Here is a 24,139-nt window from a genome sequence, read left to right on the forward strand (position 1 = left end):
TTGAAGATTGCTGGAGCCTGAACGTTTATAAAGCTACAACATGCACATACACATATATTTAGAGTTAAAAACTGCGTATACACAACACGTGGACATTCCTTCTCGTCAAAATGTTCCGAGGGGCGTCCGGAAAATGCAAAAAAAAAATCAAGAAAAATCGTACCGAAGGCGCGAACGCGGCAGAAGCCGGCCACACCGACTCCCATTGTAGCTAAATGAATTATTTTTAACGAGCCCCCATTATGCCCACTGGGGTCACAATAAAGGCCGTTGTGTGCCCCCTCCACCGTGAAAAAAAAAAGTTGGACAAACTGAGTCAATGTGTATGCATGTGTCTGTATTTTTTTTCCTTTTCTTTCAACCAGACTACAACGTTGTTTTCGCAGCCCTTTTTCCCCCGGACGATGTCACTGAAGAGAGAAAAGCCGGTGCAAACACCCTCTCCTCCGCTACCCCTCTTTCTTCACGTGCCATTTTCTTTGGTATTCCCCCCACTCCTCGTTCATCCTTGGCAGCCGGTGTACATCCCCGTCGCCCTTTGTCAACGTTTTTCATTGGACGGCGGCTGAAGAACACAGTGTCACCGGTAGTTTTTCCATCCCCCTCGCTCTTTTCGGTTTTTTCTCGTTTCATCAAGGGTGTGAGGTATTTTTTCCACGTCTCAGCTCTTGCAAGACCCGAATTTCATCCCCCTCGGCTCACCCCTCGTGAATATCCTCACTCTCTCACTTTCCGTCGCGCTTGTAACGTTTCGGAAATCCCCGAGGGGTGGGGGAATGGGGTCGAGAGCGCGAGGGTTCCGCTAGTCGTAATTCGGGAGCGTTTTTTTTTTCTTTTTGAGGGGTTAATGGGTTTTAACATTGAAGTGGGCAATTTCTGGGGCGAGGGTGGCCATTGGCAACAGCCTAGTCTATTGGTGACAGTATGTTGGCCCTTCGAGTAAACTCGTAGGGCCCTTCTATTCCATCCCTATCAACATATATGTATATCCTTGATGCAAGTGGTCCTGAAGACATACCACGGGGTAAAAGGGCCTTGTGCGCCCTTTATCCCCCCCCCCCCGGTCTCTGCTCGTTTCCGGATCATCTCCTCAACAAAGTCTATGTGCTCGCTTCGTAATATAATATATATTTAATCGAGTATTTCGTCGCATCATTGACAAACATAATTGTCACATTATTCTGCTAATTTTAATGAAAGTACTCTCTTCATTCAATTACTCATTCTCATCTCACAATCAACATTCATAAGTCATTCACATCAACAACCCGTTTTCTCTAAAATCCCCACCAAAACTCCTCGACCCCCTAAGTGCTATTTTAACAACAACATCGAAACCCTTCATTTCCCGACGTCTCACATGCTAATATACCATTTACACATTTCCCGAGTTCAAAGGGTTGGAGAGAAATAAAAAAAATCAACAAAATTACAGTTTTAACTTTGTGTTGAGGGGGTTAGCACGCCTCGGTTATCGCTCGTAAACCCGTGGTTTCCGGTAATTTCCATAGATTCTTTTCCGGCCACGGTCGCCAGCTAATTCCCGCGCTAACGAGCAAGATTCACCTTCCAACGTTTCGTTTTATTAAATTCACGAATGCCACCCCTTACCCACCCCAATTAACACAGTACTTTTTTTTAATCAAATCATGTAATTTAGAATCACTCGCACGCGCTGCGAGTGGGGTCGAGAGGACAATTAATACTCTCGTTTGCGTAGAGAAATGAATTGTTTTTTTTTTACTTTGCGGATCGACGAATAAATTGGCATTTGGAGTCATCAGTAGTCAATAATTCACGCCACACGTTGTTACGAGGAGAAGATTCTGTTGAGGTTTTAGCACTCGGTGTATATCACCCTCTCTCCTTTGCCCACCCTCCCATCCCCCTCGCCCACTTTAGTGGGAAGCTGTTGGATCGATAGCACAGGCGCTATGTCTGTGGGGGAGTGAACTCAGTTGTCGTTATAATGCCCTGGCATCGACCAATGCCCCAGTAATATTACGAGCGTGAAATCATACCTTTTTAGGTGCGTAAATATGCGGGTTGAAGTGGAATTGACCGCCTGGGTTTTCGTTTGAATCGGATTATGGATTAAATTTTTTTTTTTACACACAGAATGGTATATATGGGAGGATTAAGGGGGCACAGATTATCAAAAAATATGGGGCATTCCATACCAACTTAACCATCCCATGACCTCTCCGATTTAGTCCGCAATTGTTACACAGCGAATCTATCTGAATTCCAATGAGTTTATCATTGAAACGGTTGGAGATATCGAAAAAAGTTTCGAACAAAAAATGTTCTCCGATAAAAGCTGAACAATTGTTGTTCCATGACTTCTTTATGTATCTCCTTTATTTAGGGAGTTATTCACGAAATTCTGCTGATTCAAGCCATGCCAGTTTTCACACTTGAGTAGAATTGAAGGGACGACATTACGCCGAACATGAGCCCATGTTAGCGAGTACTGAGCCTATGTCGGCCTAACATCGGCCGTTCCCCAGCTCCTAGAGCTCTCCCAATGCCCAAAGACTTCTCTTTTAAGCCCAGAAAATGAATATTGAAAGCGTCGGGCGTTGATTTTCGATCGATACAAATTGGATTAGTTACCAGCCTGGCAGAGGTAATTGCATGAAGGAAAGGCCCTTTGTTGATTATCGTGCACCATCGAAGCTTCGTTAACGCCATTAATTAAAGTACTAATGCAACAAGAGCCGTGTTAAGGATGAAAAAAAAAATAATAATCCCCAGGGTGGGACATAATTTTCAGAGGGAACAACGGACAAAGCTGATTATTCCATACACCCCTACATATTCAACATATTATAGTGAATATATTGCTGCGGAAACTGTCGCAACCACTATCGCGTTGTCGACGCCAATGGAGATCGCTACCGATGCATCACTGAGCTGTCAACCGTTTGCTGCTTCCATGATAACATTTTATGGTTCTCGTCCGAGTCACATGTGTAACCTGCGACCAGGGGTAACCGGGAGAGGGGAAGCAGTGATTGGACCCGGGGGGGAGGAGGAGGAGGAGAGGGGAATGTCGACCTACAGGCTCTGTAGAAGTCGATGCTAAACGCTCGCGATTCCATAATTATCAATAAATTTTTTTCACATGCGAAACGGGAAATTTATATAGCATTCGACATGTTGTGAAGTCCCAGATAGGACCCAGTTACCTTGATATACCACACACTGAACTCCTCAATAACTCTCGTCCTCGTGAACATTCGTCCAGCGAATTACAACAAAACTGATACACGACTCCTCGAAGGACGTTATTTTTTTCACAATCGGTATGTGGAGAAGGTGAGGCGTATGGGTGGTAAATCATCGTCCCACGTCGAAGATGACTGGATAGGCTGGAGGTAGGAGGCCATGTTGTTAGATTGATGAGAACTGGATAGATAAAGCTTACAAGAGAGAAGTAAATCTCTTGAATTTTCTCTTGTCTGTTGGCTTGAGTTTGCTCAGTTGGCTTTGGCTCCTTCTCCAGTCTCTTATCCGGGATGATCTGTCGTCGACCCACGCTCTCTGCCCCCGGACACCCGGTTTCGCCTGCTCCCTTCCCACCCTCACCGTAGTCACAAACTTTGGTCGTACGGACGGCCGATACCTGCAGGATATTTCAGGTAGCGAACAGACGAGATGGTGGAGCATTGGAAAACGTGACTGATTCCATCTACTTTACATAATATATTTTTCGTTATCTCAAATTCCGGTCGAAGGTACTTGACACAAGTTGTGGCCATGTTTCATCGTATACAGTCCGCTGGTGATAAAATTCTTCGCCAGTTGAGATGTTATCTCGCCCGATCGGATGTTGGATGAAGAGATCGGCGGTGCGATCTTCATAAATAATAACTTCTGCGATTATTTGGAATGAATATGAACATTTGATGAGGATCTTCGCATGATGTGACAGTCGGCGGTGGAATAATTCACCATCTCCAACATTTTCAAAGTCCTTGGGGAGATTTGGGACATTACTGAAGTCTCTCTGACTGTAAATGATCATGATAATTATTTCAAAAGCTCTCTATCGTCTTCTGGAAGCCTCCGGGACCCTTCATCATCCCGGCGGATCGATTCCCAACTTCTCGCAGTGATTAATGATCGCTGGGCGCACCTGAAGCTTCAAGATCTCTTAACAACATTGCCATCCATCGATTCCAACAATTCCTCAGTGATTATCAATCACCGGATGCATCTCAACTTGCAAAAGGATTCCAAACACACTCTTCACTCAATAGTCATCTCCTTGAGCCTTCACCCACTCGTAAAATGGAATTGACCAAGTAATTATCCCCGACACCGGCATTCACTCACCTCTCCATACCCGTCTCCAACTCGTCTTGGAGCTGAATGTTAGGCTGTCGCAGCAGCCTCTAACACTTCAGACAACAAGTTCATGGAGGAGGGATCGGTCGCAGGTGTGCGTAAGCGCGGCTTCAAGTATCGACCGGGTGAGGGACCCTGGGTAGTACAATAAAAAAAAAAAAAAAAACCAACTACCCGGAGGAACAAACTCTAGACGTTTGCAGTCATAAATCATCGGATACAAAACTTCCCGCATTCACCCGCAGATGATTGCCGGAAATTCTGAAACAATCAAGAGATCCAACCCAAGCCGGATTATCATATCTGTAACATGTGAACTTGGTCGTCTGAAAGTTGCACATTCAAGTATCAACATGTATGTACAGAAAGGGTGTTAATAAATTGTTCCGGTTATCGTACTGCATACGGTCATTCTAGTTCCCGAGAGCACTTTACACGGATACACTTGCTTTATTTATCCCGTTATGATGTAGGGAAATATTTACTACGAAACATTTTCACATTCCACTGCATCACTCATATCTTGATAAATATCAATGTTGTGTACTAGTGCATGTGTTCATTGATTTAAATTACTAGCAAATGTGTTTATCGTAAATAAATTATTGGCATCGTGCAGTGCATCGGTCCTTCGGTAGTTTCTGATTCTCAGGACATCTACTGTCCTCAGATCATCGTGAATATGATCTGAGGAATACTCTGGTGCCTCCCACAGAGGGATACTTCCTACCCATACTGCCCCATCATCACTCCACCCATAAAAGCAACTATCCAATTCCAGATAAAATCTCTCCCGAATTGAAATCTGATCTGCTGTACCAGCAATAAAGAAAGCGTCAACGAGATTCTCTGATGTTTATCATAATTGCCGCGAGGTAACGAACTTCCCTGCAACATCCATTAAAACTCCCGGAGAAAAAAAATAATAATAAAAATTGAAAGAGAAGACGATACTCAGATGTCTCGAATCGTGACTGAGAGCATCACCGGGATATCGCGCCTACCTGGTACGTTATTTAAAAAACTCCACGGGACATCGCGGGCCCTCTTGTCCTTGTCTCCTGCATCGTCTCTCTCGTCGAGACGTAAAAATCCCCCTTCCCCCTTTCCCCCCCCCCCCTGCCTTGGGGGTGGGGGATGAGGCTGGAAGGAAGACAAGAGGTGGTAAAAGATAATTTATGCGAAAATATCTCGTTGAGACGGAGAATACGAGTTTGCAAAAGGTAGAAGGGAAACAGACATCGAATTTATTTGCCATGAGATTCTTTCCCTTGCGGCCAATTAGCGAACTTTGCATCGCCTACGTAATACCACATTTTGATTTATAACCGTATGAATCCACAATTTCTCGGCAATTGGATCTCCCCTGGATGTCAGAAAAAAAAATTCTGCTGCGGGAGTTTTCAACGATAATGAGGGAGAGGGACGAAGTGCAACAAAATACTTGTGGTTGATATTAAGACACCTTAAAGTGACGGTGTAACGACTAACGCACTACGGTGCTGCACTACAAATAATCAGCGAGCTCTTGCAATATCATTTTTAATTATTTCAGTATTTTGTTGCAAAACAATTCACCCCAATCGATATTTGCCTCCCTCAGATCAATATGAAAATCGATTTCTCGGTAAAATCGACGGTTTGCGTGCAGTTTGTCGAGAATTCGTGGGGGGGGGGGGGAGTGAATTCACATTCCTGGAATATCCTCAACAGCTTTCTGATGTGTATATTCCAGTGATTCAGCTGGATAACAGAAATGCACATTATTTTTCATGTCTCTTACCTTTTTTTTTTTCTTTGCCTACCGTGACCAAGTGGACTGTCAGGCAACGTCGGCTCCCTCGCATGAGTCACGTGCAAAAGGTTTCGCACATATCAAGAGGCCGGGGGGAGGAAGGGGGTGGGGGGGCTCCGAGTGGGTGGAGAATGACAGGAATCAAGTTGTATTGGTAATAGCTGCAGCATGCACCCTTGGTTGTTGCTGAAGCACTCGTTATCCTGTCCGAGACGTTATTTTCCTCCAATCATTTGTTCCCACTGAGTTGACATCAAGTGGACCGTTAGGCGAACGGGGAGGAGGGGGAGCAAGTAAAAAAAATACGCCCTGTCACAGTAATAACAAGAAATATTGATGATTCATTCGTTGAGTGAGGGGGAAAATTTTTTCCCATTTGTTGCTTACAAATTCAAGTGAGTAGCGAATTTCTTTGGAGGCTCATGTTGATTCAGCGTTGATGCTTATTTTAGGATGAGAAGACTTTGTCATTTCCGTTTTTTTATATTATTCTTGGGCTTCTCATTGAAAGCCACACACGTAGGATACGGAAGAGAATGGTGTGGTGTGCAGTGTACCTTGAAAATGAATGGGGATAATAACGAACGAGACCGGAGTTACCAAGCGATATAAATATCACTACATGTGGACGGTGCGATATAACCCGGGTTTTCGGAGTTTAACAAACGTTTGAACTAACACGATCCCCATACAATAACATTTCACTGTGGTCACGTGTTACCGTTGAATCTCTATTATAAGATCGTGGGATAGACGTGCGTTAAAGTCCAAGACTGAAATACAGTCGTACCTGAACCTGGGGATATTATTTATTCAGTTGATCAACCGGTCTTTTTTCACCGATAGAATTGATGAAGAACCGGTGTATTTTTCGTTTTACAGATTGGAGTGATGCCATACCGGTTATAAATCATCCGGAGGACGCAATGGGACGGACACGAGTTCCGCTGACCCGTGGAGGAATGCCAGCGATTCTACTCATTCTCTTTACCCTAGTCCTCGCGGTGACAGCTGGGCCGAATGTCAGATCGGAATCTGCAACGGGACCGGCGAACAGTGTTGGTCCATTGTCAGGATCATCGGCGTCTTCATCATCATCATCGCCAGTATCATCGTCAGCAATTGGCTCGGTATCTGGTGGTAGTCCAGGATCAAGTGGTATAGGCAATGGTCTTGGTGGCGGTGGTGGTGGTGTTGGTCACTCAGTGATGAGCACTGGTCCCAATGGCAATGGCAGGTGTGAGGACATAACTATACCCATGTGTCGGGGAATTGGGTACAACCTGACGGCAATGCCCAACGAGCTGAATCATGACACACAGGAGGAAGCGGGACTGGAGGTGCACCAATTTTGGCCGTTGGTGGAGATCAAGTGCTCACCGGATCTCAAGTTCTTCCTGTGCTCCATGTACACACCCATCTGTCTTCCGGAGTACAGTAAACCTCTGCCGGCTTGCAGAAGTGTCTGCGAGAGGGCTCGAGCTGGATGTGCACCATTGATGCAGCAGTACGGATTCTCCTGGCCGGAGAGAATGGCTTGTGAGCGTCTGCCGATGCACGGCGATCCTGAGAATCTCTGTATGGAGCAGGACAATCCTGCTAATTCTGGTGGTAGCGCTGGTGGTCATCCAAGTGCACCACCAATGGCTGCTGCTGTACCACGTCCAACAAGACCATCAAAGAATGCACAGCAGCCGCGTTGTAAACCCGGTAAGAACCAAAAAAACTGCCAAAATCCCCCAGGGGACAGAACAAGGGAGTGCGAGTGCCGATGCAAAACTCCACTCGTACCGCTGGGGGTAACAAGTGTCAGTGGAAACGACCACGGGGTACTAGGAAACATGCACGCAATAGGGGTGCCGATGTCAGGGGGGATAGGGCCAATGATAAGCAGAGACATTGCCCTGGGAAACGGAAATGTCCTCAAGAATTGCGCCCTACCATGTCACGGGGCCTTTCTGACCACCGAGGAAAGAGGATTCGCAGCGGTTTGGCTGGCCCTGTGGAGCGGTCTATGCGCAGCAAGCACACTCACAACCGTAACCACATTTCTCATAGACACACAACGATTTAAATATCCAGAACGGCCAATTGTCTTTCTCTCCGCCTGTTACTTCGTCGTATCCCTGGGTTATCTTGCGAGAAGTGTGATGGGACACGAGGAGATAGCCTGCGATGGGCCAGCTCTGCGATCTGGGCCACAGGGTCCTGGTGCATGTGTCACTGTTTTTCTCATGATCTATTTCTTCGGAATGGCATCGTCCGTGTGGTGGGTCATACTCGCATTCACCTGGTTCCTCGCTGCCGGTCTCAAGTGGGGCAATGAAGCTATAGCATCGTACTCCCAGTACTTTCATTTGGCCGCTTGGCTAGCACCAACAGCACAAACTGTCTGGGCACTATTGGCTGGTGGTGTCGAGGGGGATCCTGTTGCTGGGGTTTGTACAGTTGCACCTGATGGTGTGCAAACATTCATTCTGGTACCACTTCTAGTCTATCTCCTGTTGGGCACCAGTTTTCTACTCGCTGGTTTTGTCAGCCTCTTCAGGATAAGATCGGTCATCAAACGACAACCGGGTGCCAAAGCTGACAAGTTGGAGAAACTCATGATACGCATTGGTGTCTTTTCCGTTTTGTATACAGTACCAGCTGGTGCTGTTCTCGGTTGCTATCTGTATGAATCCTCATTCAGGCTGGAGTGGCTGAGGGGCATTGCTTGTCAGTGTGAAGCACGCACTAGACCGTACTACTCAGTCCTGATGCTGAAGTACTTCATGGCACTGGCTGTTGGTATCACTTCAGGTGTTTGGATATGGAGTGGTAAGACAGTGGATTCATGGCGGAGATTGTGGAGACGTCTCTTTGGTGGTGGTGTTGCTGCTGGTGGTAATGCTGGAATGGCTGGTGTTACTGGTGTCAGTGGTATTGGCAGTGCAAGCATGAAAGGACGTTCTATGATGCCAAGTTATGCAGCATCTGGGCCTGGTAGTGCTCTTCTACCTCCCGGTAGCGTTGCCAGTGCATCGCAACATCATCTTCATCACCATGTACTGAAACAACCACCTCTTTCGCACGTATGACGTCACCAGTCGGCGGGAGGCGATATGAATACAGCGGGCTGCGATAGCCAGCAACAAAATCAATCGCAGCACGAGAGGCCATCGGCTCTCAGCAATTATGGACCCATTTAGCCTTTCGCCTCGGCCTCTAGGAGGCATACGCCAGCACACACTGCGCCCCATACACCACATTCAGCCGCAACTATCTATTCGAGGAGATCATTGGCATCGACAACAGGACCATTGACACCAGCACATGGTCTAGCACCAGCTTATACTCAAGCTACTGATGTCTGATCTACGATTGTACCCGTTGTCGGGTGGTAGTGATAATGATATGTGTGTGATTACGGAATTTAACGGAATGACGAACGTTAACATAATGACAAACAAATACGCCATTAATATTTGCCGAATATACGTATGTAAAACAGGGTTTGGCTTCGTGTCGGCCCATTCCGTGAGTCAATGTAGCGGTGATTAGTTTATTTTTCTTTGGGTATCTGTTTAACGTTCCTTCAGTGATTTTGGAATCAAATGTCGGGGAATCACCGTCCGTGACTGTACATGAGCCACGTCGTATTGAGATACTCTCTGGCTAGTGAGTTTGTGCGAATGAACGAGTGTTTTTTTTGGATGAATGCTCTTACTGGTTGATCGGCATTACCGATTGCCCTCGGTGACTGATGAATCTGGCGATTGGCGATTACCTGTAGCTGGGATCTCTCCTTCTTTATGCAATCTATGATGCGGCTATGGAGCCTCGGGTGAGGAACTGACTTGGGGAATAGAGATGTGGAGGGAATCATCACCTTGATAGGTGTTTTCGTAATAACGCAATTCCAAAAGTTTCAATTATTTCCCCTTCACTTCCCTGGTCTTTTCCTCGTGTCTGGGGCATCTCAACTGACTTTTCCTTTTATACTTTATACTTGTATGTCTCATGGGACTCAAGTGCATGTCCGTCTAATGTGTATTCGTATTGTCTATTTATCTACTAGCCGTTTACGGATAGGTGTGTACTGATTAGAGGCTATCTGCACCGAATTATCGGTGAAATTTATCGATTTGTATCAAAGATAACAGGGACAGGATGGTCTTTGGATAGCGTAAGTGAGATGTGTATAGGCTAGATCAGACAAATGAAGGTTTATTATAATGTAAATATATATTCTAGTGAATAGGCCATTGTACATAGGGAACAGAGCAGGTGAATTTCGTTGTACAGAATCGAGAGATTGGCAGGGTCCTGATGAAATAGAGAAGGAGGGATTATAAGTCAAATTCACGGAGAGAAATTTTTTCGGCTCATTGGCCCCACTAAACCCTATGCATGTGACTCTTACCATGTATTAGTGCCAGAATTTTTCGCAGAAATTTCTCTCCGCGTTGTGAAGACGATTACTCGATCGTCGTGTGAGTGATCTTGACGTGACAAATTATCTAGATCAGATTGTTTTTTTTACTGCGAGCGAGGAAGAGCAAGTGAATATTATAATTATTATAATGTAAAGAGATTAAACTGGTCGTTCTTTCGTACTCACCCATAGAATCGTCTATAGATGAAGAAATATTTAAGACTTCTTGTATTTCCACTCCTCCCTTTCCACCCTATCCTCCCCCGCCCATCCGCCACCCCCTCAGACCTCCGCGATTGTACTTCGCCGCTGGCAACTTTCTCTGGTGAATCTGGGGAAGGAAGAGAAATGTTAAATGTATGAGTGGGGAGAACTGAGCCACGTGCACTGTAGAGAATCATTACACTATATGTAACATGCGATTTGTACGTGATTTAAAGGGTTTACAGACACAATTGGATTTTATTGAAATCTTTGTAAGTGAAAAACATTAAACGACAGTCCGATGTAGTTGTGTAGATGGAAACAATTATTAAATACATAAGTACATAAATTTATAAGTCTTACCAGTTATACCGGTGTAATAGGGTGATTGTGAGGTTTTTTTTCAGCCCCCGGGAGGTTTGACATTGAATTTTGGATACCACCATCTATTGATTTTCTGTAATTACTGACTGAATTCTCCACTCGTTCAGTGTTAGAAAAAAATGAAAATTCACTGCTGTATGATTTAAAAATCCAACGACGGGGGGAAATTTAAAAAAAATTCTCAGCAACTACTGAATCGATTTTTCATGTGACACACGATCGAGAACCAAAAACTGCCTCAAACACTCCAAATGCAACTGAAAATCACAAAAATGCAATAAAGATGACCTATGGCGTGAGAAGTAAATGTGTAAGAATATTTAATTGTAAGAACGATGTAAACGCGTGTGGAATGGAATAAAAAAAAAGTCACGGAGAGTTGGTCTCACATATCACAGTGGAGGAAATACAAAGATCAATGAAAAATTTAATATAAAGGACAAAATGAGAGTCGGAGAATGACGAAAATTTATGTGTATTAGTCGAGGGGGAAAAAAGCATTTTGTAACCGAATAAAATTTGTAAGTCACTTGAAACGAAACCTTTTGTCACGATGATAATGTCAATAAATGAAAAATGGATCGAAAGGAATGAGGGAAGGGGCGAAAATTCAGCATGTCATCTCGATTGTTTAAGTGGAACTCTCTGGCTCTCATTTCCCGTCCCTTCCCCCATTCCGCCTTTTTTATGTACTCCAGATATTTCTTGTCCTCACTCCCTCGCCCTCCCCCTCTTCTCCCTCACCCCACTCCGCCTGGAAATTCATATTGAACAAAGGGATAGTCGTATCTGAGGGGAATTACGATTATCCATTACCGCGTATGGTAATCAAAATTGTATACGATTTTTTAATACACTTTATTATTATTTAATTATGAAAATTGGGTTTTTTTTGTTCTCCTTGATGTCCAAATGATTCCTGCGTTATCCAATTTTCACAAAAAAAAATTTTCTCCCGAATAATTTATCGGTATTTATCGCACCCTCCAGCTGAATCTCTCCTGAGGAAGACAACGGGAATGGTACGAAGAAGCCGCCGATTGCTCTGGAGTCTGCAAACAACGGAATCAGCCCGAACCATCCTCAAGGAATAAGTAGAAAGGGCCCCCAGACGATGCTTAGAGAGACTCAAAATTTATGGCCCCCTCTCCCCGAGTGTTTCATCGTCTTTCTCCATCTTTTCCACTTGAAAGTTTCCTGAGTCCCTGCGTATCAACCGCCATAAACAACTTATACGCGCGGCGGTCTGACGTTTACCGCCCACAGTTGGCCCAGCGGCCAGATAGGAATCTCTTAGTCATTCGTACACGCTCGTTAAGCTAACCGCTTGCACAAGCCACCCGGAATTATTTTTCTAATCGCATGCCAACAATAAACCACAATTGATTGTTTTTGGGTTAATTGTTAACCGGGGATGAGAACCGCTGCTTCCAACGCAGCGGTTCACTGCTCTCGGGGGAAGATCGACTGGTGGAGTCGTTGGATGGATCGATCGATTGTTGATTGATCACTGGATTGATGGCTGATTATCGAATGATTGAGGATCGATTGGTCGATCAGTCGGAGTATCGCTACCCCGGGGAATATCGTGGACTCGTTCGATGGACCGATCAATTGATTAATCACTGGCCAGATGGTCTTTGAAGTTTCATTCTCCGGTTACCCAAAATTAATAAAAAATCCGCTGAAAATCCAATCGTATCGTATTCCTTTGAACCCGGCCCCTTACCTCCAGCCCAAAAATAATAAATGATTGAGGACGTAGTTCGCGGACAAGAGAGGTTTTTCATGGTCGGCTAATTAGTATTCACACACGAGGGAAGCTGAGTGCAGAGCAAATACGCCCAGGGCTATTCCCAGTATTCCGAAAAAAAAAAATGAGAGGAGTAGGAAAAAAAACTTGAACAGGGTAACGTGACTATCATGAAGAGTCGCAACAAATATCAAAGCCATCAGTAACCCGGGACTCTTTACTGCCGGCCAGAATTAATATCGGAGCTTGCATTTTCCTGTTAATGTTTAAATTCCGATAAAAAAAACGTATCTATCCCCACAAAAGCACTTTGCATGGTTACAAGCGTGACGCATTTAGACTAAACCCAGACAAGGTTATTCGGTATATGCAACCCCCCAAATATTTCAGGGAGTTGGAGACTGAATTTATCGGAGTGTTGAAATATTGATGGGATTCCCACGAATATTCACTGTTCAGTCACCGGTAATTTACGAAGGGAGCCACGAAAAATTGTTGTTCGAGAGTTTTGGAAAAACGAGTGGACGATTTCCCACCGTAAAATGCGATATGCGATCTTGAGTTTCATGCGGGCATTGACATCTCACTGGGGGCAATTGATCCCGGCAATAGCCGCAAGTGTCTCTTTCTCGCTGGTGGTGGATGGCAACAGCCCTTTCGGTATCATTCAAATTAGATTCCTCGGTTGTACCGTTAATCCGGAGTAAAATTATTAAGATAACGCAATAAATCGAACGGAATTACGCTCGCGAGGCGATTTGCGATTTTTCTAGGGCTCCGAGAATATTCTGAACCCATCGATAAACCGATACCGATGAAACGAGTACGCAGGACTCAAATAATCGAGGCGAGATCGAATGTTTTAATGTCTCGATGGCGTTGTCTCCAGTTTGAACAATCTCCCATCGATTAATTCGTAAATCGTCCGGTTTGCGTTAATATTATTCCAAGCCCGCATGGTGCCTTTGACTCTCCCACTGTGTTGAATAATGTGGTATAGTTTTATCTTGATATTGAAACACTGAAGAAACATTGGTGATGTTTAATGGGATGAAAACACCCGGTCTTTTACGATCGATATGCCGAGGCTTGTGGCAAACATCGAGAAGAATTGTAATTTCCTTGAATTTTACAATTTCAACTCCCCAAGAGTCGATCCCGAGAACCTCATACATTTTTTATCATCTTCTAGTTTAAATAATCGTGAACAATACCGCTAGTCAGGGCATGGTCCAGCCCTAGTCAAAAATATTCTGGCAATTTTGTCATTTACCCATAAATCATTGGAGATTCGACGGATAACAAATAAAAATTGACAGGGAATCGTTTTCATCGACGTTCCATGTTCCACGAATATAACCCATGCATTTTAATCTGATAAAAAAAATTCAATCGATGGTAATGCACTTGGCGAATACGACTTGTCATAAAATTGCACGACATGTTAATAAACTTTTTTACGACAAAAAAACTAAAACAGAATCGTGACGAGATCGTTCGATCGTACGTTTGTACTCTGGTTCTTTCAGAAGAATACACAATGAGTTCTATATATACATACCTTCAATCAATCCACAGGAAGGTGGTACAAACGTCTCGTATTTCCACTGGTAACTCCCCTCGGTACAATGACTACCGGTGAAAAAGGCGCGGGATTTGTTGCTGAATCGAAAAAAAAAGCAAATAAATCAAAATAAACTGGCCACCGAGACAAAACATGACTCAACAAACAGCAAAACGGAAACACCGAAGTGTTATTTTTCATGTGATATTTTTTGCAGTCGTTTGTACAATTTCTGGAGAATAAAAAATCAAACATAAAATTTTTTTTCACTCATTTTCACTCGTTATCGAGCGTTAATGTTTTCATTTGCTTTCTCAGGCAACGCTGCAAATACACACCCCGAAGAGAGGCGGCAAACATGGAGGCCAGGATTTCCGTGGTACTATTTTCAGAACAGAGAAGGCAACGCCAGGCGTGCCTCCATCCGAGCAAGAGAAAAAACATGAATTCAAGCCAATCTGTTTGGTTCGTTTGTATTCCTTACGATTTTTTGTTTCGATTTGTTGAAACAGAAACCACGATTGTTTTTCCCCTCTTTTTAGGGGTTTTTTTCACCTAAAAAGTTGGTGTTCGTTGATGAATTTTCCTGCGAGAAATATTTCAGTCGAAATAAACAATAAAAACTCTATAATAAATAATACAATTCAATAAAAATCGGTATCGTGTTCTAGTCCCATCCTAGACACGGCCTAATCCAATGTCTACGATTCAGCCAATTTACCAACTATTACTCTACAATTGTCCATCCATCGCCAGACCAAATCCTGACCATCGCCTTGTCAATACCCAGCCAATCTCTATTCATACCATTCGATGAATAGCTCAAACTACAGTCTACGCATTTCGTAATGGAAAAACGATAGTCGTGGGGTCGTTGGTTGTATTCATTCCAATGATGAAAGGAAAGCTGGCGTTCTCAAAGCCCCACGCCCCGGTGTTAATTGCCAAATGCTAATGTGAAGAAATAATTGGAAAAACTGAATCACAGATACGCATGTACACCGTCAATTTCTGAATTGAAGTGGTATTTGCATAGATGACACACGCGTTCTGCAATCACATGTGACGCACATTTGGCTTTCACCGATTGTTTATTATTTACTCTCTTGCGGTGATTCCGGGATGGCGATGATTGTGATTTCGCGTGGAATAAATTTTGAATATTCAGAGCTCCACTTCAATTACGTTTGAATAAGGGATAACTTGAATTCGTTATATTCATTATTTTTAGAGGGGTGGCATCGATTTTTTTCGGGGGACCGAACGCTGAACAGTCCATTATCGGAAAATGACGGTTCTACTTCAAAATGAGATTGTAATTGGATTCTATAGAATAATGACATTTGATTGTAGGATAATAAATAAAAATTTATAGATTTTTGTAGTTTGCAAAAAATATTGAAGACTCCATTTCTGTTTTACCGAAAAATCTGTTAATATTCACACCTTTTCGTGCATCCGTCGATAACGAGGATTTTCCCCAGCGTATAACCAACAGTGGATGATAAAAAAAATCTCGAGATGTTGCGTCAATGACACTCGTCATTTTTTTCCATTTAATATTGTCCTTTCCTCATTAAACAACTGAATTATGAAAACAAAAATATTTAAACTGTTGTTCGTTTTTTTCCCGCATTGATCTTCAATTTTCCCGCCGTACAGAACCTCAAGCGCCATTTTTAAAGCGGCCGTGTAGCGCGTAACAACTTTCATAACCTCAAATAATAAATATCTGTAGATCAACATTCGCGCCGGTTGCATTATTATTGCGTAATAATTATCAATATTTATTTCATAACATCGAAGGAGACGTGATAAACATTAAAGCTCAGCCATCGAAATCTGACATTACGTGGAAATCAGTGAGTGACATTTTTTTTGGAGAACAATACGATCATTTGTTTTGTTGCTGGTTCCCCCAGCGGATGACAGATTCGAGGATGAGAAAGTGAAATTAATTAATGTTTCAATTTATTATAATAACATCAAGATGAGTGTTACGATTATCACGAGGTGTATCACGTACACTTTTGGGGGAACCTTGGCCCGATGCTGGTAAGAGTGACATTTATATGAAGGTTTTGATTTTGATTTGTATGTTAACATCAAATATATCATAATAAAATATGTTTAGTTCCACTCAGGCGATAAAACCAGTTCCCGAAGTTCCAAAGACCAAAGGAACAACAGTGGACACAAACGATGTGAGACAGTTCGGGGAATTGCGGGATAAATGGTGGGATCTGGAGGGACCAATGCGACCTCTCCACTCCCTCAATCCTCTCCGGGTTCAACTGGTCCGAGATGGGCTGCTGAATGTGGGATGGAAAGATGTGAATCCTGCCCATCCTCTGGAAGGAGTGAAGATCCTAGATGTTGGCTGCGGTGGTGGGATTCTATCCGAGCCTTTGGCGAGAATTGGAGCCTCCGTAACCGGCATTGACATGTCAGATAAATTAATCCAACTTGCCAAGCAACATGCCACTCTCGATACAAGTCTCTCAGGACGACTGACTTACGTAAATACTTCTATCGAGGATTATGTTCGTGTTAATGCTGGAGTCTACGATGCAGTTGTGGCGTCGGAAATTTTGGAACACGTCTCGGATCAGGAGCTCTTCCTGCAGGTACCGTGTGATAATTATGTTTGCCTTTGAACGATTGAACGAAATTCTAGGAAAATATTTATTTATTTTAGAACCATTTTCAACCCCTAGTATGGTGTGATTTTTCAATTCTCCCATTTTCTTCCACCCTCCCCCATAATATCTTTATCACTCACAGTGCTGTGCTAATTCTGTGAAACCAGGAGGCTCCATATTTATCACAACGATGAATAAAACAATCCCCGCGTATCTCGGTGGAATAGTCGCCGCCGAATACATTCTGAAACTCCTACCAGTGGGAACTCACGATTGGAAAAAATTCATATCACCAGAAGATGTTCAACGTATACTCGATAAATGTAACGTATTCATTCATCATTTTCCACATTTTTTCCTAACAACCTTATCTTTCTTCAATCAAATTTTTATTAATTGTTACAGTGGGATGCAGAACGAAATTGATTCACGGTGAAATTTACAATCCAATCAACAATCGATGGACTTGGATTTCCTCGACTGCAATTAATTATGCACTTCATGCTATTAAAGCTGAGGAAATAAGAAAGTAATGTTAATTAATTCCGTTTTTGTCAAAGAAAATCATGAATTGAAGTAAGTTAATCCTTTTTTTATTTAGCACGTTTTACTTGATCTAATATTACTCGAAGTAATAAAAAAGGGACGAAAAAGGTTGAATAACAAGGAATGAATAATTATTAATTCATTTTAATAGTACCAGATGATATAATTTATTGCACTGAGCCTGAAAATTAGTCTTTGTCTGTTCGTACCTCTGATTCCATTTGGATTTGAAGGAGACAGTGATTTTTTATTTCACAATGAAATTTTCATTCTTGCAATGAACACTTGAATTCTTTGATCTACAAAGTTGACATAGTCATTCAACGACGCAGGACGTCGACACTAAATTTAATTAATTTATATACACAGTACAATATTGATCGAAAGCCTCGCGTCGAATTTTTTTTTTAATTTTGCAAAGTGAAAGCTCCACAACTGATTTTTTCTCATTTTTTTTTCCATAAAATTCACCGAAACAAATTTTCACGCCAAATCTCACAGACTCTCACTGACTCTCACTCACAATTAAACCACGTTTCATCTCCTAGGGTAATAAAATTAATTGTAAATCGGACTATCTATTCGTTAATAGACGGAATGTAACTACTTAAAAGATAATTCAATTCACCGTTTCGCTTATTCAGTTGCTTTTTTTCGGCTTAAGGTCTGATGGGGGTAAAAAATAACGGGACAAAAACGTTTGTCATCATCTCAAAAAATAAGATGAATAAGGGAGTGGAAGGACAATGCGAAGGGCGATATTATTTGTACAATATTTACAGGCGCGACCGTGCAATTAAAATTAATTACTCATTTAATAATAATTACTCATTTGAAACAGTACATGATAAAAAAGAAAATGTGGTCTGCACAGTCCAAACTAATGGCCGACACTGGCTCCAATTAATTCACCTAATTAGAGAGCTTTACAATCGAATAAAAACAATCTCAACTAAAGGACAACAAATTAAACTTTACAAAAAATCCTAATAGGCCCAAAAAACGTCGATAAAATTTTCTGGAAGAGAATCATTTACTTTTGTCAGCCAAGGGTACCAGATGCTGAGACCCATATGAGTTCACCAAAAGTAATTAACAACCAATAATTACCAAAGTATAACGCGGTAGTCGCTGATATGCACCGGATGAAAAATTCCATTTCCTCATTATTAAAACAGACTTTGGATTGATTTACTCCTTAATTAAGTACACGCCATATGTTATCGATCTACTAGGACGCCGAACTATACCATCCGTTGGTTGTAGCCTTATTACTCGGATGGTATAGATGAAATCCCGGACCAGCAGCTGGATGATGATAGAATTGTGGCTGTTCACTGAGGCCAGCAGATGCTGCATAAGCAGCAGCTGCATCAAGGGCACTCGGATGAACAGCAGCTGAATACACCTGAGGTTTGAGGGGCAATGGTTGAGCGGGTTCATACTGATGCCTGATAACAGGATCTCCATAAACTGGAGTTTCATAACTACTGACAACACTCGATGAGTGGAGTTGAGCTTGTTGTTGCTGCTGTTGTTGCTGCTGCTGGTGAGCCTGTTGCTGCTGCTGTTTATCTCTGGGTGATACCGAAGACGGTGGAGTCATCGTCGAGTGATAATCCACACCATAACCACCAGCTGATGAGTACGATGACACTAAACTGGGAAATGCATCTGCACCACTCGTACCTGTTCCGGATTTTTGATTGTGGCCAAGAACGAATTGATGCTCTCCATAAGTCGAGGAACCCTCTGAACCAGGTGGTGTCGGTAGTGGACCCTGTGGTGTTTCCCCGGAGTAATAAACACCCCCAGATGTCGGTGTTCTACTCGTACTCGAGCTCATTCCATGGACATTTCTGATAACACTCTCTCGATTGACGTAGAGCTGTCGAAGGAGGGCTGAGGCTGGATGTGGAGCTGTTGACGATTGCTGGGGGCTCAGGTGGCCCAGATGATGATGTGCACCTATCCACTGAATCGTTGACTTCTGCTGCTGCTGCTTCAGCAGTGCGTCTGTACTGAAATCTGTTGGTTGATGAAGAGCTGGTGATTCTGGTTTACTCAGTGATGCACCTGGCAAATGCTTGGACATTGCCTGCTCCAAATCCTTCACTGATGTACCACCATGAACATCATCTCTTGCTTCAGTTCTACGGATTTTTGGACTCGATCTCAGGACTTGATCAGTGGGAATTGAGTGACTCGATGATGCTGGACTCAGGGCATGATTTCTCGATGTTTTTACGGTGTCTTCTTCGTCGTCCTCTTCACATGATGAACTCTCATCCTCTTGGGGATATTTTCGTTTGTGACGTGTCAGGGATTTAACTGATAAACTACCCAAATTTGTCACTGCTGCTTGTGGCTCCTGTTGTAGCTGGGATACATTTTCGTGGTGACGACCACCACGTGTCTCACCTTCGGAATTTCTACTGTCTTCGCGATCTTCAGGGGGTGAATGGTGGGGATTGTCGGGATGAGAATTCGATGAACCACCGCTGTTTCTGCCTTCTGAAAAGTATGAATGGGATATTGAACATGTTTTATTGGGTTCTTAAGGTCGTTGTGCAGTGAGAGTCTCTGTTAAAAGTTCCCGATTTTTGTTGTCTTAATTATGAGAAGTCAGAACTCTTACAAATTCGGTCTTTCAGTCGCAAGAGAAAAATTGCCTCGAAATTCGTTCGACTAAACTCACCAGGTCATAAAAAAAAAGTCAAAGTTACAAATGGGCCCTTTCAAATGTTCTAAGAAACCCTCAAAAATATATTCATCTTTGATCCATTCATTATTCCCGGGTTTCGTATTTTCTTAAAAAATTGGACACATTTCGGGTATCGAATCTCCGTTTCTTCTTCATATGACGTTTCATATGTTAATTTAACTCCAAATAAGACGCACACGGCCCACCCACGTGACCCATCTCATCTCTTCTCACCTATTTATTTTCCATTCGATGGCGAAAAATCAAATGGCCTCTTTTTGATTTTTTAAGTGGCCTCTAACGGCTTCTTCATGGCGCGTTAGATGGTACCGTGTGCTTCTATTATTCGGTTACAAGCGAGAAATATTTTTTCGAGAGCGTGTCCAAGCGGGAATGCCGCTTCACTTTACTCGATTTCTCGCTACTGAGATGCCTTTGACACGCGATCGATCGTTCTTGTCGTGCATGAGAGGAAAAAAAATGGAGAGAAGGGCAAACTGGTTGAATATGCGCCAGGCGGATAGAATAATTCGGTTGGGTCAGCAATAAACTGTTAATTCAATAATAGTACAGGAAATTGATTGCATACTCCGCACGCCGTGTTTGAATATCCCGCCTGGGACGCTGACCAATGAGGGACAAGTCTTACGCATGAAGTGAGCCGATAGCTTCACTCGATGTGGCTAACTTAATTTACGTGCGTTATTAAGCAATTCGACCGTTACGTGTGTTTACCTCCTCTGTCGGCGTCCGGGGAGCCGTTCTCAGGATCATTCCCCGCTGCATCTTCACGTTTTACCCCGGATACACCGTCTTCCAGTTGACAACAGTCCATTATCAAATTCTCGTATTCTCTTCCGCTGAAACAAGAACGCGTCCATAACATTTTCACTTCGTCGAGCTGACGCTGGCGACGCTTTCAAGTGCATAAGGTAATATTTGCAATTTTGTTGTTCCAAACAACATTTATTTATTTATTTATGAATGTTCGACGCTGTTTTACCCAAACTTCAAGTTTTTTGGGGTTTTCTGCCAAATTGTCAATCGAATTGATGCGAAAAATGGTGAATTTTTTCGGAAAAAGCGTAGAATATCCTCAAGAAAATTATTGAATTTCTCAGAGTTATATTTTGGTGTGGTATTCAGGTAGAATAATTATCTTTTCGTATATTTTTTGGGGCAACAACACACGTTAAAACTAAAGTAATTACATCCACATATTTTATGATTAATTAATATGAGTGGTAACATACCTGATGACGTAGTTGACACAAATAATATTCTGCTCCTCAGCATTTTTTGAATTACAAACAACTGTAGCACAGGTCTGCAGCCACGTGTATCCCCCACTTTTATTCATTAATCTGTAGTAGTGTGTGAGTACTTGACCCTTATTGATAACTGAAAGAATAATCAATTAAATTGTTAACGAAACCAGTGACGCATCAAAGTAAAAGGACTGAAAATTCAGATTTTTTTTCAAAATTAATATTCAAAGTTGGGAATTTTTTAGACAATTTGCAATTGGCATTAGTGAATGGAAAAATCGGTCGAATACGAGGCTTCCATCTGGAAGCAAAAGCCAAAATAACCGACGTAAATGAAAACTAATATAATTCGAAACATGAAAGCGAAGAGTTTTCCAGTCACGTTTCGGGGGAAATATTCCTAGACTAGTAGTTTAAGGGGAAGATAGAATGAGTTGAGTTTGTGGAAAGTTAATAAACTGAACAAAGAGAGAATGAGGGAATAGAGGAGGAAACAAGGTGTGGCATTTGGAGGGAAGGTATCATCTGGGGTACCTCCCTTTCTGCCTCCTGTCGCCACCCACATTTCGAAAAGCGTCGAGGGTAAAGAAGAAGACGAGGTAGATAGATCAGAGAGTGAAGGGAGAGGGAATGGTAGGAACGGTGAGATGGGTAACAACTACGGGTGGAGGATGCCGCATCCGGTGTGCTACTGCGTTGCTTCCTGAATACCAACTAAGGACAATCCATGGTGGTCGTCAAGAACCCATACTGTTCTCTCTCTTTCTATTTTTAAGAGAGAAACGACGTGGTTTTTACGATAAAAACGTTTATCTAATGTCGCAAGAACATTTTCGGTTGGTTTTCGCTTTCGAATGAAAGTTTTACAGTCGTTCAAGTTTGGCATTTTCTAATTTTCATTGGGCATTGTTAAATTATCGGAAATGTAGAAAAACGAAGTTCGTCTGTGGGTCAACCAGGACTTGACCCATTTTCTGGGGAGGGAGGATATCAACTTGTATGTTACTCTTCAATTTGTTGATACTTACGATCGACGTGAGATTTTCGGAGACGATTAGCGTCTTCTCCGTGGCAAAGGGCGTAGAGACTCTTGCCGGTGAGCTCGTCAGCCGTATAATCTAATAACTCTGAAACTCTGCGGGAAATATAAAAAAAATTAACGGTTTTGTTATTGAAAAACGTGGAGATGCGTCGACTTACTTTGGTTCACAATGTGCTATCCGGAAGTCAAAGCTGATCCTAGTAACAAACATATCAGCCTCGAGCCGAATCTCATGTACACTTGGTGGTGGCAGAGCAATGGCGATGCCGACCATACCCATCAACGGTGGTGATGATTTTCTCGTATGACTGAAGGGATACTGCGGCCTCAGTCGACAGAGAAGCAATACAACCTGGGGAAAATAAAATAAATTGTGAATTAGCACGATATCCCATCAACTGGTACAATCAAGACACATTTATCGAGGGATGCTAGGGCCTCGTTAAGACAGGAGCGTTGGTCATAACTTCGTTTAGCCGGAGTTCGGGGAAGTCCCGTGGTGGATCGTTAAGGGTATTTCTCATGTGTGGAACGGGGGGAAAAATAAGGGTCGGTTCTAATGAAGGAAGCAACGGAAATCCCCCGGTAAATGACACCTAATTGGCAATGCAGCATAAGTATTCCAGTCATGATACTTACTCTGTATCCGGAAGACTTGAAATGACATCCTCTTTTAGTCAACGTTGACTTCATCCTGACGCAGAATGCTCTATCGTATCCTTTGTACAGACCAGTTGTAGTTAATGACATCACAGAGGAAACTGTAAAATCGAAGATTTGACGATTGAAAAATATGTCACTGAATTGGATGAAAATTGACCGGATGGTAAATGATATATTTTGGGAGGATTGACCGGAGGACTGACATGTGCTACGTCCCGACCTGGCGGTTGGCCCATCAGACCATTCAGCGTTCCCGTATAAAGAACGAGTACGTCCGACGGTGTTGAACAGTTTTAAAAATAATTTCATTCATTTTCTTCAACGTCCTCGGGTCATCGTTGCAAGAAGATTACGGGTGTGTCTGCACTGAAATGCATTCACGAATTCGCCAGGAGGAAACGTGTCCATGTGAGAACGTGTAGACGAACGTGTCCAGAGGTATCCGCAGGGTTCCTCCACCGGATCGTCACGAGGTCGTCGTCCGAATGCAGAGTACGATATACGGACTATAGTTTCCTCCAAAGCAATGTGAAAACGAGAAAGAGAGAGGCTGCCGAATAGCAGTGGAAAAGGTGAAGAGCAGAGAAACGGAAAGGGGAGACGATGTAGAGGACGGGAAGAGCGGGGATGTTATACGTGCCAGGAGGTGTAGCCATCGTGGAATAACAATTGGGGAAAATCGTCGGAGGGCTGCATACGTATGCGAGACGAAAACTAGGTAGGGAATACCATTGAATAAAGACAGAATGAAGTCCAGAGTCAGGACGACCGTGAACCCCTTCCCGATAGACGTTTAGAGCTCCC

The 24,139-nt window shown here is 43.0% G+C and overlaps 3 protein-coding genes across 11 annotated transcripts in view; 2 read left to right on the plus strand and 1 right to left on the minus strand.

Moving 5' to 3' along the window:
- LOC135171163 (frizzled-2-like) overlaps positions 1-12,034 on the plus strand; it is a 48,389-nt gene extending 36,355 nt beyond the window's left edge. For all 3 annotated transcript variants that reach the window (XM_064137527.1, XM_064137528.1, XM_064137526.1), the window contains one exon: positions 7,031-12,034. In XM_064137527.1, the coding sequence (XP_063993597.1) occupies positions 7,075-9,228 (2,154 nt within the window). In that variant the 5' untranslated portion in view covers positions 7,031-7,074 and the 3' untranslated portion in view covers positions 9,229-12,034. The remainder of the gene's footprint in view (positions 1-7,030) is intronic.
- A 4,090-nt stretch (positions 12,035-16,124) lies between these two features.
- LOC135170963 (ubiquinone biosynthesis O-methyltransferase, mitochondrial) overlaps positions 16,125-24,139 on the plus strand; it is a 49,472-nt gene continuing 41,457 nt past the window's right edge. The window contains exons 1-4 of one of the 2 annotated variants that reach the window (XR_010300462.1): positions 16,125-16,525; positions 16,605-17,097; positions 17,255-17,435; positions 17,518-17,688. Coding sequence is in view for 1 of the 2 variants with exons in the window: in XM_064137197.1 (XP_063993267.1) it covers positions 16,461-16,525; positions 16,605-17,097; positions 17,255-17,435; positions 17,518-17,645 (867 nt within the window). In the remaining variant the exon portion in view is untranslated. Of the gene's footprint in view, positions 16,526-16,604; positions 17,098-17,254; positions 17,436-17,517; positions 17,812-24,139 lie in introns of those variants that run through there. The other variant, XM_064137197.1, reaches the window with a different exon arrangement.
- The window catches only part of Trh (trachealess), a 74,477-nt gene continuing 68,291 nt past the window's right edge, over positions 17,954-24,139 (minus strand). For all 6 annotated transcript variants that reach the window (XM_064137190.1, XM_064137188.1, XM_064137187.1 and 3 more), the window contains 6 exons: positions 23,312-23,433; positions 22,831-23,024; positions 22,659-22,765; positions 21,616-21,763; positions 21,098-21,222; positions 17,954-20,172 (listed from right to left, as the gene is read on the minus strand). In XM_064137190.1, the coding sequence (XP_063993260.1) occupies positions 18,890-20,172; positions 21,098-21,222; positions 21,616-21,763; positions 22,659-22,765; positions 22,831-23,024; positions 23,312-23,433 (1,979 nt within the window). In that variant the 3' untranslated portion in view covers positions 17,954-18,889. The remainder of the gene's footprint in view (positions 20,173-21,097; positions 21,223-21,615; positions 21,764-22,658; positions 22,766-22,830; positions 23,025-23,311; positions 23,434-24,139) is intronic.

This window comes from Diachasmimorpha longicaudata, chromosome 18, assembly GCF_034640455.1.
Source record: "Diachasmimorpha longicaudata isolate KC_UGA_2023 chromosome 18, iyDiaLong2, whole genome shotgun sequence".
NCBI lineage: Eukaryota > Metazoa > Arthropoda > Insecta > Hymenoptera > Braconidae > Diachasmimorpha > Diachasmimorpha longicaudata.